Below are 20,816 nucleotides of genomic sequence, written 5' to 3' on the forward strand. Positions count from 1 at the left end.
AGTTTATTCTCCGCCACTGTGCGCGCTTTTTGTTTGATCCTTTTTTTTGTATTTATAGTTAATAAATAAATCATGTACCTTCATTCCCGTCTCGCCCGTGCCAACTTTCCGTTGCATCCCGGAAAAGCAAACACCCAGGACCAAGTCTTGACAGTGTGTGTGTGTATATATGGAAAAACACAAAATATGCAATATTTTCTCTATGTGTATATATATATATATATATATATATATATATATATATATATATATATATATATATATGTATATGTATATATATACAGTATATATATATATATGTATATGTATATATTTGTATATGTGTATATATATATATGTATGTATGTATGTATATATATATATATATATATATATATATATATATATATATATATATATATATATATATATATATATATATATATATATATATATATATACACATATATATATATATGTATATATACACATATATATGGTGGAAAGGTTGGGACATCCCTGCCCTGGATAGTTCATTATTTGGATTTGTAGTGAGAAAAAAGGGGTCCTTAAAGTCGCTAAACAAGCTGGACGTTGACTTGGCTTGGTTCTTAGCTGCACGAGCACTGTTCTTAAGAAGATTATGTCCGTGTCTCCGTGAGTGTTGTGGCTGACCATTAATAGATCCTCTGCACAAAGCCTCTGGGATATCCTTGAGAGTGAACATTGACCACAACACAATTCCGTTACCATCTCGGACTTCAACGCATGGCTTTGCAGTTTGATGAAGAACGTTGCAGAGCATGGAGGGATTAGCCGTAATGTGCCACAGGAAACTGGGCCGAGGATGAAAGCAATGGGAGAACCCTGGCGGGTGTAAGGGGGTCCCATCCAGACCAGACAGATGGACCCCCGGGCCCCTTTGTGCCTGCAAGGAGAGGAGATGCAGTAGGTCGGCGGCGCCATGTTTGAGCTGGCCTCTCTCTTTCTGCTGTTGCAGAACATGCTGCTGGACATCGAGAAGAAAGTGCTGGCCCTTTCCGAGCTGTCCATGCACGGCGAGAACCTGCTGCTGGAGGGCCGTGCCGAGACACGGGCGGAGGCCGAGCAGCTGGCCCGCAGGCTACGGACGCTGAAGGGCGGCCTGCTGGAGCTGCAGAGGATGCTGCAAGACAAACGCATCAGCATGCAGGTTTGTTTGGGCACTTTCATCCATGCTCGCTCTTCTGTTGTTGTGAGATAATTGGTCAATACAATGAATTCAAAGAAGGATTTCCTTTAATCGTATGTCTTGGCTGATGATTGATCAGCATTATCTTCAAATTAGCATCATAATTCCTCTTGTTTTGCTGAGGCGTGTCCACACCTGCTCTTGCCAGGTACAAACATTCGAAAGAACTACTTGATACAAATTTAAATATAGTGCATTTAGCGCTCACACAGGTATTTCTGTCACGTGACCAAGGGCTGCACAGGAAAGAGCGTAAAGCAGGGGTGTCCAAACTTTTTCCACTTAGGGCCGCACATTAAAAATAAAAGCATGTTTTGATATTTTACATTTTCAAAAACACTACAATTTATAGTTTTTTTTAACCTTCAGGGCTCGCTTCAAGTTTGGTCCCGGGGACCTAGGAGGGTCTCGGTCATAACAATGTTAAAAATAAGTTATATGTATACATACTAGAGATGCGCGGATAGGCAATTATTTCATCCGCAACCGCATCAGAAAGTCGTCAACCATCCGCCATCCACCCGATCTAACATTTAATCAGAACCGCATCCGCCCGCCCCCGCCCGTTGTTATATATCTAATATAGACGATGCAAGGCATTAGTGAGGTTATAAAGCTTTTGCCTGTTAAAGAAAGGAGACTGATCCAATGCAGCACAGACATTCGCGTGCCACGCTGTCACGGCCCAGACGCACACCAGTGCGCAATCATATGGGAGCCGCGCTGAGCGCACCTCCAAGCGCGTCTCGCTGCCGGCGACGGCCGGGTATGGGCCCGACGCTCCAGCGCCATCCATTTTCAGGGCTAGTTGATTCGGCAGGTGGGTTGTTACACACTCCTTAGCGGGTTCCAACTTCCATGGCCACCGTCCTGCTGTCTATATCAACCAGGGTGAGCCCCACCCCTTTCGTGAGCGCACTGCGCGTGGAGTGACCCCTGTTACGCGCCCCCGGCAACAGGGGTGGCGGGCAGGTAAGCTGCGCGCGCGGAGTGACCCCTGTTACGAGCCCCCGGCCACAGGGGTGGCGGGCAGGTAAGCTGCTTACCTGCTGCGCGTGACGCCGGCCGCGGCGAAGGCGGACGAGGCGGGGTGTCGGTGCGGTGGGCGCGGTGGTGACCCTGGACGTGCGTCGGGCCCTTCTCGTGGATCACCTCAGCTACGGCTCCCGGTGGGGCCCTCTCGGGGGAAGGGGCCTCGGTCCCGGACCCCGGCGAGGCGTCCCTTCTCCGCTCCGTAAAAGTGTCCATCTCTTCTTTTTTCTTTCTTCTGTTGTGGCATATGCAGCAGGTGCCTGCTCGTTTTTCGTATGTGGGTAACAACATTTAACTATGTATATATATTTACCAATTGGTTTAACTGCCACCCGCCTGAATCTATTTAAAATCAAAAAAAATTTTATTTCAACCACCCGACCCGCGGATAAAATCTAATTTTTTTTTATTTCATCCGCCCGATCCGCAAACCGCGCATCTCTAATACATACACATACAGTACAGGCCAAAAGTTTGTACACACCTTCTCATTCAATGTGTTTTCTTTATTTTCATGACTATTTACATTGTAGATTGTCACATCAAAACTATGAATGAACACATGTGGAGTTATGTACTTAACAAAAAAAGGTGAAATAACTGAAAACATGTTTTATATTCTAGTTTCTTCAAAATAGCCACCCTTTGCTCTGATTACTGCTTTGCACACTCTTGGCATTCTCTCCATGAGCATACTTGCCAACCTTGAGACCTCCGATTTCGGGAGGTGGGGGGTGGGGGCGTGGTTAAGATATATATATATATATATATGTATATATATATATATATATATATATATATATATATATATATATATAAGAAATACTTGACTTTTAGTGAATTCTAGCTATATATACAGGTAAAAGCCAGTAAATTAGAATATTTTGAAAAACCTGATTTATTTCAGTAATTGCATTCAAAAGGTGTAACTTGTACATTATATTTATTCATTGCACACAGACTGATGCATTCAAATGTTTATTTCATTTAATTTTGATGATTTGAAGTGGCAACAAATGAAAATCCAAAATTCCGTGTGTCACAAAATTAGAATATTACTTAAGGCTAATACAAAAAAGGGATTTTTAGAAATGTTGGCCAACTGAAAAGTATGAAAATGAAAAATATGAGCATGTACAATACTCAATACTTGGTTGGAGCTCCTTTTGCCTCAATTACTGCGTTAATGCGGCGTGGCATGGAGTCGATGAGTTTCTGGCACTGCTCAGGTGTTATGAGAGCCCAGGTTGCTCTGATAGTGGCCTTCAACTCTTCTGCGTTTTTGGGTCTGGCATTCTGCATCTTCCTTTTCACAATACCCCACAGATTTTCTATGGGGCTAAGGTCAGGGGAGTTGGCGGGCCAATTTAAAACAGAAATACCATGGTCCGTAAACCAGGCACGGGTAGATTTTGCGCTGTGTGCAGGCGCCAAGTCCTGTTGGAACTTGAAATCTCCATCTCCATAGAGCAGGTCAGCAGTTTTTCAAAATATTCTAATTTACTGGCTTTTACCTGTAGTGCTTTTAGCGCTCACACAGGTATTTCTGTCACGTGACCAAGGGCTGCACAGGAAAAAGCGTAAAGCAGGGGTGTCCAAACTTTTTCCACTGAGGGCCGCACATTAAAAATCAAAGCACACGGGGGCTGTTTTGATATTTTACATTTTCAAAAACACTACAGTTTATAGCTTTTTTTAACCTTCAGGGCTCGCTTCTGTCACGTTCAAACACAGAGGACATCTATTAAACAAGACAAAAGGCAAGGAATCAAACAGAGACAGAATTCAATTTGGACTCAATATTGAGGAGAGACATGGCCGCTGCACTCTCTGTACAGTCCTGCACCACGCTCTGACCAAGAAGGTTTTCGTCTCCTCATTTATTCAGATGTTCAATGTTCACGCACCAACACATATCACAGCAGGAATGGGAAGTATGTAAAACAGTCATTGTTTTCGGTCGCTTTGAAGACCCAAGAAGAGGATTTCTCGGGCTTGGGCTCTTCCTGGATCCAGCTGGGGCAGGTGTTGGAGGACAATGGATAACCCCTCCCGTCTCCTGACCACAGGGACTTCAAGAGGGCAGCGGGTCGTAAATAGCGTCGACCTCGGTTACCAAATAGTTGGAAGAGAGTTTGTGAAATACTTCAGAGAGAGTTCGTTTAACACTTCAAAGAGAGTTCCTCTGGGAGTTGAGCAGATCCTGCCATCTGTCCGTGTTGAAATCACAGTGGCGTTTCACGAGCCTTCTTCCTCTTGTTAGGCCTCGAAAGACAGCATTCATAATACAACGTTTCTTTTGTGATAACTTACAAACAATTATTCCAACAGCTTCAAGTTTGGTCCCGGGGACCTAGGAGGGCCCCAGTCATAACAATGTTAAAAATAAGTTATATGTATACATACATACACAGTACAGGCCAAAAGTTTGTACACGCCTTCTCTTTCAATGGGTTTTCTTTATTTCCATGACTATTTACATTGTAGATTGTCACATCAAAACTATGAATGAACACATGTGGAGTTATGTACTTAACAAAAAAAGAAGGTGAAATAACTGAAAACATGTTTTATATTCTAGTTTCTTCAAAATAGCCACCCTTTGCTCTGATTACTGCTTTGCACACTCTTGGCATTCTCTCCATGAGCATACTTGCCAACCTTGAGACCTCCGATTTCGGGAGGTGGGGGGTGGGGGCGTGGTTAAGATATATATATATATATATATATATATATAATAAATACTTGACTTTTAGTGAATTCTAGCTATATATATATATAAATAAAATAAATACTTGAATTTCAGTGTTCATTTACAAACTACAACTCACAAACACTTTAGAGTTAGGCTCCACCATCAGAATGTGTACTTAAACTTATAAAGATCACATGGATATTATTCAGTGAGTTGATTCACCAAAACTAACCTGTTATACAGGAGGAAAAAAGCACACAGGACGTTTCAATTGTTCACAGACTGGTCGCGCTCATCAGAATGACAAGACACTTCCGGTCTGCAGGTGATAGCATTCAATTGGGAAGAAACGCCCTACTGCCCCCCTACTGACCAATGTGAATACTGATAAATGTGTAATGACAGCTCCAAAAACGAATTCAAACCACAAAATAAAATAAATAAATCAACACAAAAATGTGACACATTATGGGTGGGTCACATATGCATGTACAACAGGCTGTTAACACGTCACTCCCAAAATTCAGGCGGAGCTGGAGGCCACGCCCCCTCCAGCTCCGCCTGAATTTTGGGAGATTTTCGGGAGAAAATGTGTCCCGGGAGGTTTTCGGGAGAGGCGCTGAATTTCGGGAGTCTCCCGGAAAATCCGGGAGGGTTGGCAAGTATGTGTTAGAGTCAACATTGCAACTTTTTCTAGTCACATTTCGCCTGTTTGCTCTTTTTTTTTTTGTAATAGTATTTTGAAATGGTGAATTGGTCGTTAAAAAATTAGCTGTGGGGCGCATTTTGGACACCTGATGTAAAGACTTGATTGGCTAGCTTTTGTGTCATGTTATGTACAAACCCCAAAAGCAGTGAAGTTGTCACGTTGTGTAAATGGTAAATAAAAAGAGAATACAACAAATCCTTTTTCAACTTATATTCAATTGAATAGACTAGGGATGTCCCAATCCAGGTTTTTGCATTTCCGATCCGATACCGATACTGACCGATACTGGCCTATCCGAGCATGTATTAAAGTTGAAAGTTATTTAGCCTACTTAGTTGTCAGAATCATGTTGAAAAGGGTTTTAGTACTCTTGATAACAACTAGCCAGCTGAATTAGGGGAGTTTGAATAATACACAATGGTTGGTAACAAGAAACTGACCTGTTTATTCAAGGATAAACACAAAATAGACAAAATTATACATGACAAACAGAAATGGCATCATTGAACTAGGGCTGGGCGATATGGCCTTTTTTTAATATTGGGATATTTTAAGGCCGTATTGCGATACACGATATATATCTCCATATTTTGCCTTAGCCTTGAATGAACACTTGATGCATATAATCACAGCAGTATGATGATTCTATGTGTTTTGATTGATTGATTGAGACTTTTATTAGTAGGTTGCACAGTGAAGTACATATTCCGTACAATTGACCACTAAATGGTAACACCCCAATAAGTTTTTCAACTTGTTTAAGTCGGGGTCCACTTAAATTGATTCATGATACAGATATATACTATCAGATATATACTATCATCATAATACAGTCATCACACAAGATAATCACATTGAATTATTTACATTATTTATAATCCAGGGTGTGGAGGGGGGCCCCGGATGTAAGTGTTAAAAAGACAGCCAAAAGAGTTTGATATGAGGATAAATCTAAAGTTAAAATATAGGGTAGAAATGCACCCATTTGCAGGAAATGTAGTCTTGATTTTCAAAATGTTCTTTCAAGGCTTGCATGTCTACATTAAAACATTCTTCTTCATACTGCATTAATATATGCTACTTTTAAACTTTCATGCAGAGAAGGAAATCACAACTAAAAAAATCACTAATTTTTTCATACGGTGTTGATGTGGAAATTTTTGCCTCGGCATTTTGATGGTGTGGACGTGTGACACCGAATGGAGATAAGCGTCTCGACAGACGTCACAATATTTGAACAATGATAACGAAAACTGTTTTCTCTGTCGTGTCCGTGTGTCGAAAATTGTTATGCGCTTATTTTTTTTATTTGATTTTGTGCGTGGCATAGATTTGCCGTGCGCAGAGGACGCTTGAGCAGGCGCGCACCTTAGCGGCTGCGCTAGCATCACAGCTAACGTTAGCCATGCCGCTACCTCGCTCTCTGCTGGGAGAGGACGTATACGTATGTGACGTATGACGTGACAGTATGTGACGTGTGTAAGAAGGTGCGCTTGCTGTCTGTGAGAGGGAGACACAGGAAAGAGTGAGAAGAGCCTGTCGTGTAATGCCAGCAGCTAAAAGCAACTGCGTGAGAATTGTGGATGTGTTGAAGGTGTGCTGGAAAATGCGGAACGGAAATTACGGAGCAGCAGAAAAGTGGAATGTATTATTTAAATAGGTGCGTTGGAAAACACGGACCGGAGTTTTTTTTTTAAACTGGATCTGGATCGGCATTTTCCCATGCCTTGCCGATACGCAATTTTTTGGCAAATATCGGCAGCCGATCCGATCCAAATATCGGATCGGGACATCCCTAGAATAGACTGCAAATACAAGATATTTAACGTTCACACTGGTAAACTTTGTTATTTTTTGCAAATATTAGCTCATTTGGAATTTGATGCCTGCAACATGTTTCAAAAAAGCTGGCACAAGTGGCAAAAAAGTGAGAAAGTTGAGGAATGCTCATCAAACACTTATTGGGAACATCCCACAGGTGAACAGGCTAATTGGGAACAGGTGGGTGCCATGATTGGGTATAAAAGTAGCTTCCATGAAATGCTCAGTCGTTCACAAACAAGGACGGGGCGAGGGTCACCACTTTGTCAACAAATGCCTGAGCAAATTGTTTAAGAACAACATTTCACCATCTACAGCAGGGGTGCTCATTACGTCGATCGTGAGCTACCGGTCGATCTCGGAGGGTGTGTCAGTCGATCACCAGCCAGGCATTAAAAAAATAGTCCTACAAATGAGCGATCATAAATCTTCACTATGTCGTCACTTTCGTCACTTGATTGACATTCACGGCACCCGAGGGTCTTCTGAGATGACGCTGGCTGCTGCCAGCTCATTCAAATTACCGACTGGAAGGCGAGAAACACTTTATTTCAACAGACTCTGGCGCCGTACCTGTCGTCAAAACTCCAAAGACCGACTGCACAGTTGCACAATAAAAGCGCTACTTCATCCTGCCTGCGCTACCAAAATAAGAGTCTCAGAAAGCTGGCGTGCACAAGCTAGCAAGCTACGGAGTTTGCCGACAATGTATTTCTTGTAAAGTGTATACAAAGGAGTACGGAAGCTGGATAAATAAGATGCCAAAAACCAACCACTTTCATGTGGTATTGGACAGAAAGGAGGACTTTTTTTCTCCTCCATTCGAAAATGTGGACCTTATCAGCACCACTGTCTAATTCCAATCAATGCAAGTCATCACAATCAGGTAATACACCAACTTATATTCTTGTCTTCATGAAAGAAAGGAATCTATATGTGTTAAACATGCTTGTATTACCTTTAAACACCTTTAACTTATTAACAATATTAACTATATGTGTTAAACATGCTTGTTTTATCTTTAACCACCTTTAAGTTGTTAACAATATTAACTATATGTATTAAAAATACTTGTATTTTCATTAAACACCTTTAACTTATTAACAATATTAACTATATGTGTTAAACATGCTTGTATTATCATTAAACACCTTTAACTTGTTAACAATATTAACTATATGTATTAAAAATACTTGTATTTTCATTAAACACCTTTAATTTATTAACAATATTAACTATATGTGTTAAACATGCTTGTATTATCATTAAACACCTTTAACTTGTTAACAATATTAACTATATGTATTAAAAATACTTGTATTTTCATTAAACACCTTTAATTTATTAACAATATTAACTATATGTGTTAAACATACTTGTATTTTCATTAAACACCTTTAATGTATTAACAATATTAACTATATGTGTTAAACATGCTTGTATTATCATTAAACACCTTTAACTTGTTAACAAAAACATATGTTTCATAAATAAGTAAATATAAATGATATATATGAATGAGGTAGATCCCCACGACTCGATCAATTGAAAAGTAGCTCGCCTGCAGAAAAAGTGTGAGCACCCCTGATCTACAGTCTGTAATATCATCAAAAGGTTCAGTTTACTGAGTGTTGTTAAAAGGAAAGGCCATGTAACACAGTGGTAAAAATGCCCCTGTGACAACTTTTTTGCAATGTGTTGCTGCCATTAAATTCTAAGTTCATGATTATTTGCAAAAAATACCAAAGTTTCTCAGTGTGAACATGAAATATCTTGTCTTTGCAGTCTATTCAATTGAATATAAGTTGAAAAGGATTCTCTTTTTATTTACCATTTACACAACGTGGCAACTTCACTAACTCCTAATATATCACAACTAAATGCTTGCACATGTGGGTTATTCTTATATTATGCTTTATTTACAATGTTAGATTTAGTCAAGTTTATATTGACTCCAGTGTTTCCCACAGGACAGGCATCTATTTGTGGTGGTGTGGTCGAGGGGAGGGGGGTGGCGGCGGCAGCGGCGATGACCAAGAAGAACGCGGAGTTGGAATATAATTACAACACTTTATATACATATTTATATACAGATTTGAACAATTAGTTATTCACTGAAATATATTTATTAATTGTGGTTCTTACAAAAAATATATCTTATAAAATATAAAAGCTAAAATGTCTCTTAAAGCTCTGCCCCTTTAATGAGTGAATACTAAATAATTTAACTTTAGCCTACTACTACAACCATATTATTTACCAGCAACATGAAGTGAAACAGAGGCAGAGGTGTCCTGCCACAGTCAGTCAACCTCCTCCTCCTCCTCCTGCTGCTGAACAGGTCGCACCTGTGGTCCGGACTGTAGGCCTACCTCCTCTCCAAGTCCAGCCCTTTTCGGCCGTTGAAAATATTTTTCTATACTCATCTGTGTGAAGGAGTGAACATCCAACATTAGAATTTATTACTAACGAGCTGAACCGCCCTATGTACAGTGCCGTCTAACCTTAAGCGGCAGCAGCTCAACACATGCAGGGTTCAACGTTAAGGTTTTTTTCTACTTGCCCGACTTCTCAAATCTACTTGCCCCAATATTTTTACTTGTCCTGCCTAGGTTTTTTTCTGGCTGTGTAGCGCTCATTAGAGATGCGCGGATAGGCAATTATTTCATCCGCAACCGCATCAGAAAGTCGTCAACCATCCGCAATCCACCCGATCTAACATTTGATCAGAACCGCATCCGCCCGCACCCGCCCGTTGTTATATATCTAATATAGACGATGCAAGGCATTAGTGAGGTTATAAAGCTTTTGCCTGTTAAAGAAAGGAGACTGATCCAATGCAGCACAGACATTCGCGTGCCACGCTGTCACGACCCAGACGCACACCAGTGCGCAATCATATGGGAGCCGCGCTGAGCGCACCTTCAAGCGCGTCTCGCTGCCGGCGACGGCCGGGTATATGGGCCCGACGCTCCAGCGCCATCCATTTTCAGGGCTAGTTGATTCGGCAGGTGGGTTGTTACACACTCCTTAGCGGGTTCCAACTTCCATGGCCACCGTCCTAGCTGCTGTCTATATCAACCAGGGTGAGCCCCACCCCTTTCGTGAGCGCACTGCGCGCGGAGTGACCCCTGTTACGCGCCCCCCGCAACAGGGGTGGCGGGCAGGTAAGCTGCTTACCTGCTGCGCGTGACGCCGGCCGCGGCGAAGGCGGACGAGGCGGGGTGTCGGTGCGGTGGGCGCGGTGGTGACCCTGGACGTGCGTCGGGCCCTTCTCGCGGATCGCCTCAGCTACGGCTCCCGGTGGGGCCCTCTCGGGGGAAGGGGCCTCGGTCCCGGACCCCGGCGAGGCGTCCCTTCTCCGCTCCGTAAAAGTGTCCATCTCTTTTTTTTTTCTTCTTCTGTTGTGGCATATGCAGCAGGTGCCTGCTCGTTTTTCGTATGTGGGTAACAACATTTAACTATGTATGTATATTTCCGAATTGGTTTAACTGCCACCCGCCTGAATCTATTTAAAATCTAATTTTTTTTTATAATTTGAACCACCCGACCCGACCCGACCCGCGGATAAAATCTAATTTTTTTTAATTTCATCCGCCCGATCCGCGGATAATCCGCGGACTCCGCGGTTGTGCCCGCAAACCGCGCATCTCTAGTGCTCATGGCTTATATCTTACTAAAATCCTTCCCGTTGACTATTTACAACCCTACACAGTATTTATTATTATTATTATCTATAATTACATTTAAATGGCATTGCATACATGTACAATTAAATGCTATTTCACATTATTTGACCAGTAGCAGTTACACCCATCTGAACAGGTCAGCCACCTGTTTAAAGCCCGATCACAGTTGAAATCTTGAAATGAAGGGCCTTTAATGGCCAAAACATTAACCTGGACAACATTTTAACAGCTGGTTGGCTCAGATTTTATTCTTTTCATTGCATTCACATGCTGCAGTGGACAGTGGACATTTTAGCTTGAGTATTAATGCAGTATCTGAAGCGCCGTCTCCACGTGTGTTTATTGACAACAGGGTTAAAACCTGGACACGTTAGCTCGTCGGTATGAAAACTGCTCACCGTCAGTGAAACGCTCGGTGAAATCGCGGATTAACGTTAAATATATGACGAGCCGCGAGCGATGCAGCTATAACCTATATTACCCTCGTATTTTGATCCCGCCCGTCCGTCCGTCCGTCCCTCTTCTTCTTCTTCTTCTTCTTCTTCTTCTTCTTCTTCTTCTTCTTCTTCTTCTTCTTCTTCTGGCCCACCAGGTGAATTAAGTGCTATTGGCGGAGTTACAATGCATAGTAGGCTACCGCCACCTACTGCACCGGAGTTGTAACTACAAGGTACATTCACAGACAGAGTCCCGTTGCTTTTATGAGCGGTCGAGCGAGTCAAAAGCCGAAAAATCCATTTGTGGCGGACGTAATAAATGAATGTGTGGGAAACACTGGACTCCGTCTAAAGCAGATTTGTTTTAATCCTGCAAGTTTTGTAGAGCTTTACAGTAAACATTCATCCTTTACAACACCTCTGTGTTGATGTAAAGAAACGACATCCATGCTTCTTCTGTGTTTTGTCCCCGGGGGTCGTGAAGGGCTCCCAACAGGAGCAGGAGGACAGTGGGTCGGACTCCAGTCTCTCCCTGAGTCCAAGTGTGCAGGACTGGGTGGCCCAGGCCAGGACCACGCGCTCCCAGCAGCACCAGGACAGTCTTCAGAGCCAAAGGGTACATCTTCATGGATGTCATATTTTTTTAACTGGAATTCTTACTGAAACGTTGTTGTTGTTGTGCAGGAGTTAGAAGAGCAGCTTGCAGAGCAGAAGAAGCTTCTCCAGTCGGTGGCCAGCAGAGGAGAAGAGATCCTCATCCAACAGGCGTCACCCAGCAGCACCACGTATTGTCTAACTATTGTCATTCAAACACATTTGACATCATACTTTAGAACGTAGGGATGGGAATCTTGTTCGGAACTGCCGCAATTATTTTCCTAAGAAGGCATACTTGCCAACCCTCCCGACTCCCGAAATTCAGCGCCTCTCCCGAAAAACCTCCCGGGACAAATTTTCTCCCGAAAATCCCCCGAAGTTCAGGCGGAGCTGGAAGCCACGCCCCCTCCAGCTCCGTGCGGACCTGAGTGACGTCAGGTGCGCAACACCGCGTAAATCGTTGGCCAACCAAAAAGTAACCCCGGTACGCTATAGCCAACATTCACCAGGAGATGGCAACAGACAAACATAGATCACTCTATTACATTCCTCCCCTTTTAGAAATGTATAGAAGTTACTCAAAATAAATAAACAACCCAACCAAAAAAATGCAGCAGCTCAATTAAAAAACTGTACTTAAGCCACATTCTTTTCTTTCTTTTTTTTAGAACTGAACTCTTAACCCTCATTTGTAAAAAAAAATAACATGCTTATTATACAAACAGTATTTGTACACCTTTAACACAGATTTTTATACTGTCTTCAGAGATTCCGTTTTTTTGGTGGTACTCGAAACCTTTCTGGGTACCTGCGAAAGGGTGTTCAGCATGGTTGGAAAAATAGTGACAGAGAATAGAACAAGGATGGACAATTCAACCCTTAACTCAACAATGAGTAGATGAGTTATGTGTGTGTATGTGTAAATAAATGAACACTGAAATTCAAGTATTTAGTTTTATTTATATATATATATATATATATATATATATATATATATATATATATATATATAATAAAATAAATATATATATAGCTAGAATTCACTGAAAGTCAAGTATTTCTTATATATATATATATATATATATATATATATATATATATATATATATATATATATATATATATATATATATATATGTATGTATGTGTGGGAAAAAAATCACAAAACTATTTCATCTCTACAGGCCTGTTTCATGAGGGGGGGTACCCTCAATCATCAGGAGATTTTAATGGGAGCATTCGCATACCATGGTTTATATAGGGCACAGAGTGGGTGGGTACAGGCTGGCGTAGGGGCGTGGTGATTGGCTCATGTGTTACCTAGGAGGTGTTTCCGTCTATGGCGGCATGCTGTTACAATTTCGCTGCGCTTGTTGAGGGATGACAGCTCTGGACGGTAAATAATAAACAGTTTCTCTTTCAAGCACAGGTTGCATCTTTTATTACCACTATTGTAAGGTGTGCTGGATGCACGAATTTGCCATGTTATTGAATATTCAACATTATTGTCTTTGAGGTCCCAAATGTGTTTGCTGAGTTCTGTGGTATTTCGCAGGTTTTTGTTCCTGAAAGAAACTGTTTATTATTTACCGTCCAGACCTGTCATGCCTCAACAAGCGCAGCGAAATTGTAACAACATGCCGCCATAGACGGAAACACCTCCTAGGTAACACATGAGCCAATCACCACGCCCCTACGCCAGCCTGTACCCACCCACTCTGTGCCCTATATAAACCATGGTATGCGAATGCTCCCATTAAAATCTCCTGACGATTGAGGGTACCCCCCCTCATGAAACAGGCCTGTAGAGATGAAATAGTCTTGTGATTTTTTTTCCCCACACATACATATATTGCGCTCTACTACGGTATCGAGCACTATTTTTTGGATAACCTTATTAAGACATATATATATATATGTATATATATATATATATATATATATATATGAAATACTTGACTTGGTGAATTCTAGCTGTAAATATACTCCTCCCCTCTTAGCCCCGCCCCCAACCACGCCCCCGCCCTGAAGAAACTAGAATATAAAACATGTTTTCAGTTATTTCACCTTTTTTTTGTGAAGTACATAACTCCACATGTGTTCATTCATAGTTTTGATGTGACAATCTACAATGTAAATAGTCATGGAAATAAAGAAAACCAGTTGAAATGAGAAGGTAAGTCCAAACTTTTGGCCTGTACTCTATATATATTTTTTTAATGTTTTAGTTTTTCTATGCTACGTATGTGCCTCAACAGTCCTCACTGTTGCCTTCGTAAGGTCATGTTACTTCTAATCTAAATATAATTGATGCTAATCCATTATTCTAATGCAAATAAGAAGTGATAAGATAATGGTTAAGCGAAGTTGAAAGTGGAACAGTAACAACATTATCAATGCCCATCCCTATTAGAGAGACCTCTTAGTTAAAAGTCCCTGCAGTGCAACACTATTAAAGACAAAAAAAAAAGTCCCCTTTCGTATGAGTGGTGAAAGGAGTTTTGCATGTGCGCAGGTCATGGGAACCCTTCTCAGCAGAGGCTGTGGCCGAGAGAGAGACCGAGGCCGCGCGCGAGCAGATGAGGCAAAGGTGGGAGAGCCTGAAGCTGGAGCTTAGAACCAAACTGCAGCTGATGCAGAAGAACTTGGAGCAGGAACACAAGCAGCCGGTAGGAACTCAAGCGCAGTTGTCCAACTCATTTTATGCGGTCCGCCATGTCATTTTATTGAGGCTTGTCCTATAATGTTCATCTGCCATACTACATAATTCATAAAAAAGTACATAAAAATACACAAAAAAAATACATTAAAAAAAAAACACTTTTTGGCTAAATAAATGTATTTATTCTTTCAATTTTGACAGATGTTCCAAGCATTTTTTATTTTGGTTATCAAAATAAACACCTCAATATCTGCTTGTCATCTTGATTTAGGATTTCAAAGCAAGTTATCCATCAATCTGTAAAAAGTATAATAATCAAAAGCAGTTGCCTTTGCAAATTGTGTAACAAAGCTATATATGTATACATTAGAGATGCGCGGTTTGCGGACACAACCGCGGAGTCCGCGGATTATCCGCGGATCGGGCGGATGAAATTAAAAACAATAAGATTTTATCCGCTCGCGGGTCGGGTCGGGCGGATTAATTAGATTTTTTTTTTTTTTTTTTTTTTTTTTTTGCGGGTGGCAGTTAAACCAATTGGGAAATATATATACATAGTTAAATGTTGTTACCCACATACGAAAAACGAGCAGGCACCTGCAGCATATGCCACAACAGAAGGAAAAAAAAGAAAAGAGATGGACACTTTTACGGAGCGGAGAAGGGACGCCTCGCCGGGGTCCGGGACCGAGGCCCCTTCCCCCGAGAGGGCCCCACCGGGAGCCGTAGCTGAGGCGATCCGCGAGAAGGGCCCGACGCACGTCCAGGGTCACTACCGCGCCCACCGCACCGACACCCCGCCTCGTCCGCTTTCGCAGTGCGCTCACGAAAGGGGTGGGGCTCACCCTGGTTGATATAGAGAGCAGGACGGTGGCCATGGAATTTCATTTAAGGTTTGTGATAAACCATCAAACTCATTCGTTAAAAGGACTCTATAGTAATATAAAGCAAATTTTTCTGGACATTATCATGCAAGAAAAGTTTATTTTTGGGATCGCGATCACCGCGTAATGATTTTTAAAAGTTGCATTACATTATTAACTGTCCCATGTGATCAGCCAGTGCGATTGGAAGTCCATGCTCAATTATTGCCTCCGTAAATAAAACTTCGGCATTTATCACATCCAAAGAATCTGTTTGGGCGACGAAAAACGTTGAAAGTTTTCCACTTGTATCGCTAGCAACGGCATTAGACTTGTGTTTTTTTGTCCCAACGTGGTCTTTTACATCGCTAATTCCTCCGTGTCCGATCGAAAAATCTTGTCTGCACAAGGTGCAATTCGCGTAGTTTTCACCCTTTTTTTTATTTTTTTATTAATATTAGATATATAACAACGGGCGGATGGCGGGCGGGTGCAGTTCTGTTCAAACGTTACATCGGGTGGATGGCGGATGGTTGACGACTTTCTGACGCGGTTGCGGATGAAATAAATTGCCTATCCGCGCATCTCTAGTATACATATATATTTATTTATATATTATGTATATGTATATATATATATATAAATGTGTATATATATATGTATATATATATATATATATATATATATATATATATATATATATATATAATATATAAATAAATATATAAGTATACATATATAGCTTTGTTACACAATTTGCAAAGGCAACTGTTTTTGATTATTATACTTTTTTATATATATATATATATAAAACTAGACTGCCTGTAACTCCCACTAGGAAGGTCGGAGAGACATGAAACAAAAACCTCTATGTAGGTCTGACTAAGACCTAGTTTCCATAATTGTGGGCAAAAATCAACAGGAAGTTGGCAATTCCCCCTTCAAGACAAAAAAGTACTAAAATCAGTCACTTTTGCCTCTTTGAGCTGTAATTTGACCCCTTTAACACGCTTCAAAACACACCAAACTGAACGCACATTTATTATTATTATTATATCATTTAAATTGTGTAACAAAGCTATTTATGTATACATATATATTCATATTTATTTATATTATATATATCTGTTTATATTTATATACTATATATATGTTTATATTAATTATATATATATACGTTTATATTAATTATATATATACAGGTAAAAGCCAGTAAATTAGAATATTTTGAAAAACTTGATTTATTTCAATAATTGCATTCAAAAGGTGTAACTTGTACATTATATTTATTCATTGCACACAGACTGATGCATTCAAATGTTTATTTCATTTAATTTTGATGATTTGAAGTGGCAACAAATGAAAATCCAAAATTCCGTGTGTCACAAAATTAGAATATTGTGTAAGGGTTAAATTTTGAAGACACCTGGTGCCACAAACTGATCAGCTGATTAACTCAAAACACCTGCAAAGGGCTTTAAATGGTCTCTCAGTCCAGTTCTGAAGCCTACACAAACATGGGGAAGACTTCAGATTTGACAGCTGTCCAAAAGGCAACCATCGACACATTGCACAAGGAGGGAAAGACACAAAAGGTTATTGCTGAAGAGGCTGGCTGTTCTCAGAGCTCTGTGTCCAAACACATTAATGGAGAGGCAAAGGGAAGGAAAAACTGTGGTCAGAAAAAGTGTACAAGCGAAAGGGATCACCGCGCCCTGGTCAAGATTGTGAAAAAAAACCAATTCAAAAATGTGGGGGAGATTCAGAAGGAGTGGACAGCTGCTAGAGTCAGTGCTTCAAGATCCACCACCAAGAGACGCTTGAAAGACATGGGTTTCAACTGCCGCATACCTCGTGTCAAGCCACTGTTGACCAAGAAACAGCGCGAAAAGCGTCTCACCTGGGCTAAGGAAAAAAAGAGCTGGACTGCTGCTGAGTGGTCCAAAGTCATGTTTTCTGACGAAAGCAAATTTTGCATTTCCTTTGGAAATCGAGGTCCCAGAGTCTGGAGGAAGACAGGAGAGGCACAGGATCCACGTTGCCTGAAGTCTAGTGTAAAGTTTTCCACCATCAGGGCGGTATAGCTCAGTTGGTAGAGTGGCCGTGCCAGCAACTTGAGGGTTGCAGGTTCGATCCCCGCTTCCGCCATCCTAGTCACTGCCGTTGTGTCCTTGGGCAAGACACTTTACCCACCTGCTCCCAGTGCCACCCACACTGGTTTAAATGTAACTTAGATATTGGGTTTCACTATGTAAAGCGCTTTGAGTCACTTGAGAAAAAGCGCTATATAAATGTAATTCACTTCACACAATTCACTTCACATCAGTGATGGTTTGGGGTGCCATGTCATCTGCTGGTGTCGGTCCACTCTGTTTCCTGAGATCCAGGGTCAACGCAGCCGTCTACCAGCAAGTTTTAGAGCACTTCATGCTTCCTGCTGCTGACCTGCTCTATGGAGATGGAGATTTCAAGTTCCAACAGGACTTGGCGCCTGCACACAGCGCAAAATCTACCCGTGCCTGGTTTACGGACCATGGTATTTCTGTTCTAAATTGGCCCGCCAACTCCCCTGACCTTAGCCCCATAGAAAATCTGTGGGGTATTGTGAAAAGGAAGATGCAGAATGCCAGACCCAAAAACGCAGAAGAGTTGAAGGCCACTATCAGAGCAACCTGGGCTCTCATAACACCTGAGCAGTGCCAGAAACTCATCGACTCCATGCCACGCCGCATGAACGCAGTAATTGAGGCAAAAGGAGCTCCAACCAAGTATTGAGTATTGTACATGCTCATATTTTTCATTTTCATACTTTTCAGTTGGCCAACATTTCTAAAAATCCCTTTTTTGTATTAGCCTTAAGTAATATTCAAATTTTGTGACACACGGAATTTTGGATTTTCATTTGTTGCCACTTCAAATCATCAAAATTAAATGAAATAAACATTTGAATGCATCAGTCTGTGTGCAATGAATAAATATAATGTACAAGTTACACCTTTTGAATGCAATTACTGAAATAAATCAAGTTTTTCAAAATATTCTAATTTACTGGCTTTTACCTGTATATATATATATATCAATTAATATATATTTACTGTTACTGTACATGTGGCCTAGTGAGGGCAGCCATAATTGCGATCCGGCCCTGAATTAAAAATGAGTTTGACACACCTGACCTCAAGCAAGCCAAAACAAATTCATTGTTGCATTTAAAAAGCCAGGAGGAGACAAAGAAGTGTTGTTTCTCCGCAGGTTTACTCCGGCACTTCATGTGCGGCGCCGCTCTTAAAAGGACAAGCTCAAGCCGACGCGTCATCACTGACCAGTCTTTACCACGACTTCAGGCTGACGATGGAGACGCTGGCCTCTCAGGTCTTTGCAATGTCAGCAAAATGTGTCACCAAGCCCGCGTGTTGGAAACGAGCTTTGTTGGTTTCTCTGCAGCCGGGCAACGGCGAGACCCAGGTGGCTCAGGTGGAGCAGCAGCTCTACACGGCCGTGTCCTCCACCTCCTCCTGGATGGACGCTGTGGAGAACAATGTCTTTGCCGGCTCGCTGATGCTGGCCGACAACGCGGAGGTGCAGCTGAAGAAGCAGGAGGTGTGGTATCACTCTTGGTCTTTACAAATATATCACAGTACCTGAGCTCTCTGGTCCTTCTCTGCAGATGTTGGAGGACGACCTCCGACGTGTGAAAGAGGAGGTTTCACTTAGCCAGGCGTCGCTCGCCCGGTCCACCGGGATGAGGTCGGAGGAGCGGAGCTTGCTGGAGAACAACCTGGACTGTCTGAAGGAGAGGTTGGGAACTCTGGGCGGTGCTGTGGGTCAAAGCTGTGACCACATGAGAACCAGGACTCAGGAACTCACAGCCTACCAGGTCGGCATTGATCCACGCACGCATCACGTAAATGCTGTCATCCAGCGCTGTTTAAAGCCAGCATTGTAATTGTATTAGAAAAAACACATCTTAAAAAACATAAAAAAGTGGAATAAAGGAGAAAAGAGGTGAAATGTATTGCAAGAGTTCAAACCTCGGCCGAGTCATACCAAAAACTATAAAAATGGGACCCATTACCTCAACCGTTGAGGGTTAAATCACCAAAAATGATTCCCAGGCGTGTCCATCGCTGCTGCTCACTGCTCCCCTCACCTCCCAGGGGGTGATCAAGGGCAACGGGTCAAATGCAGAGAATAATTTCGCCACACCTAGTGTGTATGTGTGTGTGACAATCATTGCTACTTTAACTTTAAAGTTGACTCTAATAACACACAGGCTGTTTTTTTTCTTTAAAGCTGTCATTGCTCAAAAAAAAAAAAATTAATTAAAATGAATGCTTTGACTCATTGACCAATTACTTCAATCAATCAATCAATCAATGTTTATTTATATAGCCCTAAATCACAAGTGTCTCAAAGGGCTGCACAAGCCACAACGACATCCTCGGTACAAAGCCCACATAAGGGCATTGATAAAGTCCGAGTAGGGCCCTGGGGGGGGCGGTAGATAACAGCCATATCGAGAGGCAGCGGTGCGACAGACCTCATAGTAAGCACCTCAAACGATTTGTATTTATTATTTAGGTTAGGGGTAAGGTTAAAGTTTTCATTGTATATTAGTGCGACACCCCCACACCTTTTAAGGGGACGGGCAATATGCGCATTCGTATAGTTAGGAGGAGATGCCTCATTTAGCGCAAAAAAAATCGTCTGGTTTGAGCCAGGTTTCGCTAAGACCAATGACGTTAAGATTGTTGTCTCTAATGACCTCATTAACTAATAACGTTTTGGGAGACAATGATCTTATGTTTAAAAAGCCCATATTATAAGTATTGGGCTGTTTTGACGAGTTTTTGTTTAAATTATCCGTAGTAGCAATATTAATAATGTTGCGTTTATTATACGTAGTGCACTTTAAAAAGTTTCTACCATATCTAGGAATTGATACGACGGGAATTTTCAGATTGTTTGCTTGATGCTGCGATTGACTGAACGCATCATGATTTGCCACCTCAGTAGAATGCATATCTACCCCTGACACATTCACAACAGAAAACACATTATGTGAGTTGTGTGTTATTCTAAGAAAATTGCTATGCGTACA

General features: G+C 41.5%; 1 protein-coding gene across 11 annotated transcripts in view; it reads left to right on the plus strand.

Moving 5' to 3' along the window:
• syne1b (spectrin repeat containing, nuclear envelope 1b) overlaps positions 1-20,816 on the plus strand; it is a 469,384-nt gene that overhangs the window by 294,587 nt on the left and 153,981 nt on the right. For all 11 annotated transcript variants that reach the window (XM_072911924.1, XM_072911927.1, XM_061924513.1 and 8 more), the window contains 7 exons: positions 980-1,171; positions 12,078-12,209; positions 12,278-12,378; positions 14,706-14,859; positions 18,968-19,087; positions 19,160-19,315; positions 19,383-19,592. In XM_072911924.1, the coding sequence (XP_072768025.1) occupies positions 980-1,171; positions 12,078-12,209; positions 12,278-12,378; positions 14,706-14,859; positions 18,968-19,087; positions 19,160-19,315; positions 19,383-19,592 (1,065 nt within the window). The remainder of the gene's footprint in view (positions 1-979; positions 1,172-12,077; positions 12,210-12,277; positions 12,379-14,705; positions 14,860-18,967; positions 19,088-19,159; positions 19,316-19,382; positions 19,593-20,816) is intronic.

Source organism: Nerophis lumbriciformis, linkage group LG29 (genome assembly GCF_033978685.3).
Source record: "Nerophis lumbriciformis linkage group LG29, RoL_Nlum_v2.1, whole genome shotgun sequence".
Taxonomy (NCBI): Eukaryota; Metazoa; Chordata; class Actinopteri; order Syngnathiformes; family Syngnathidae; genus Nerophis; species Nerophis lumbriciformis.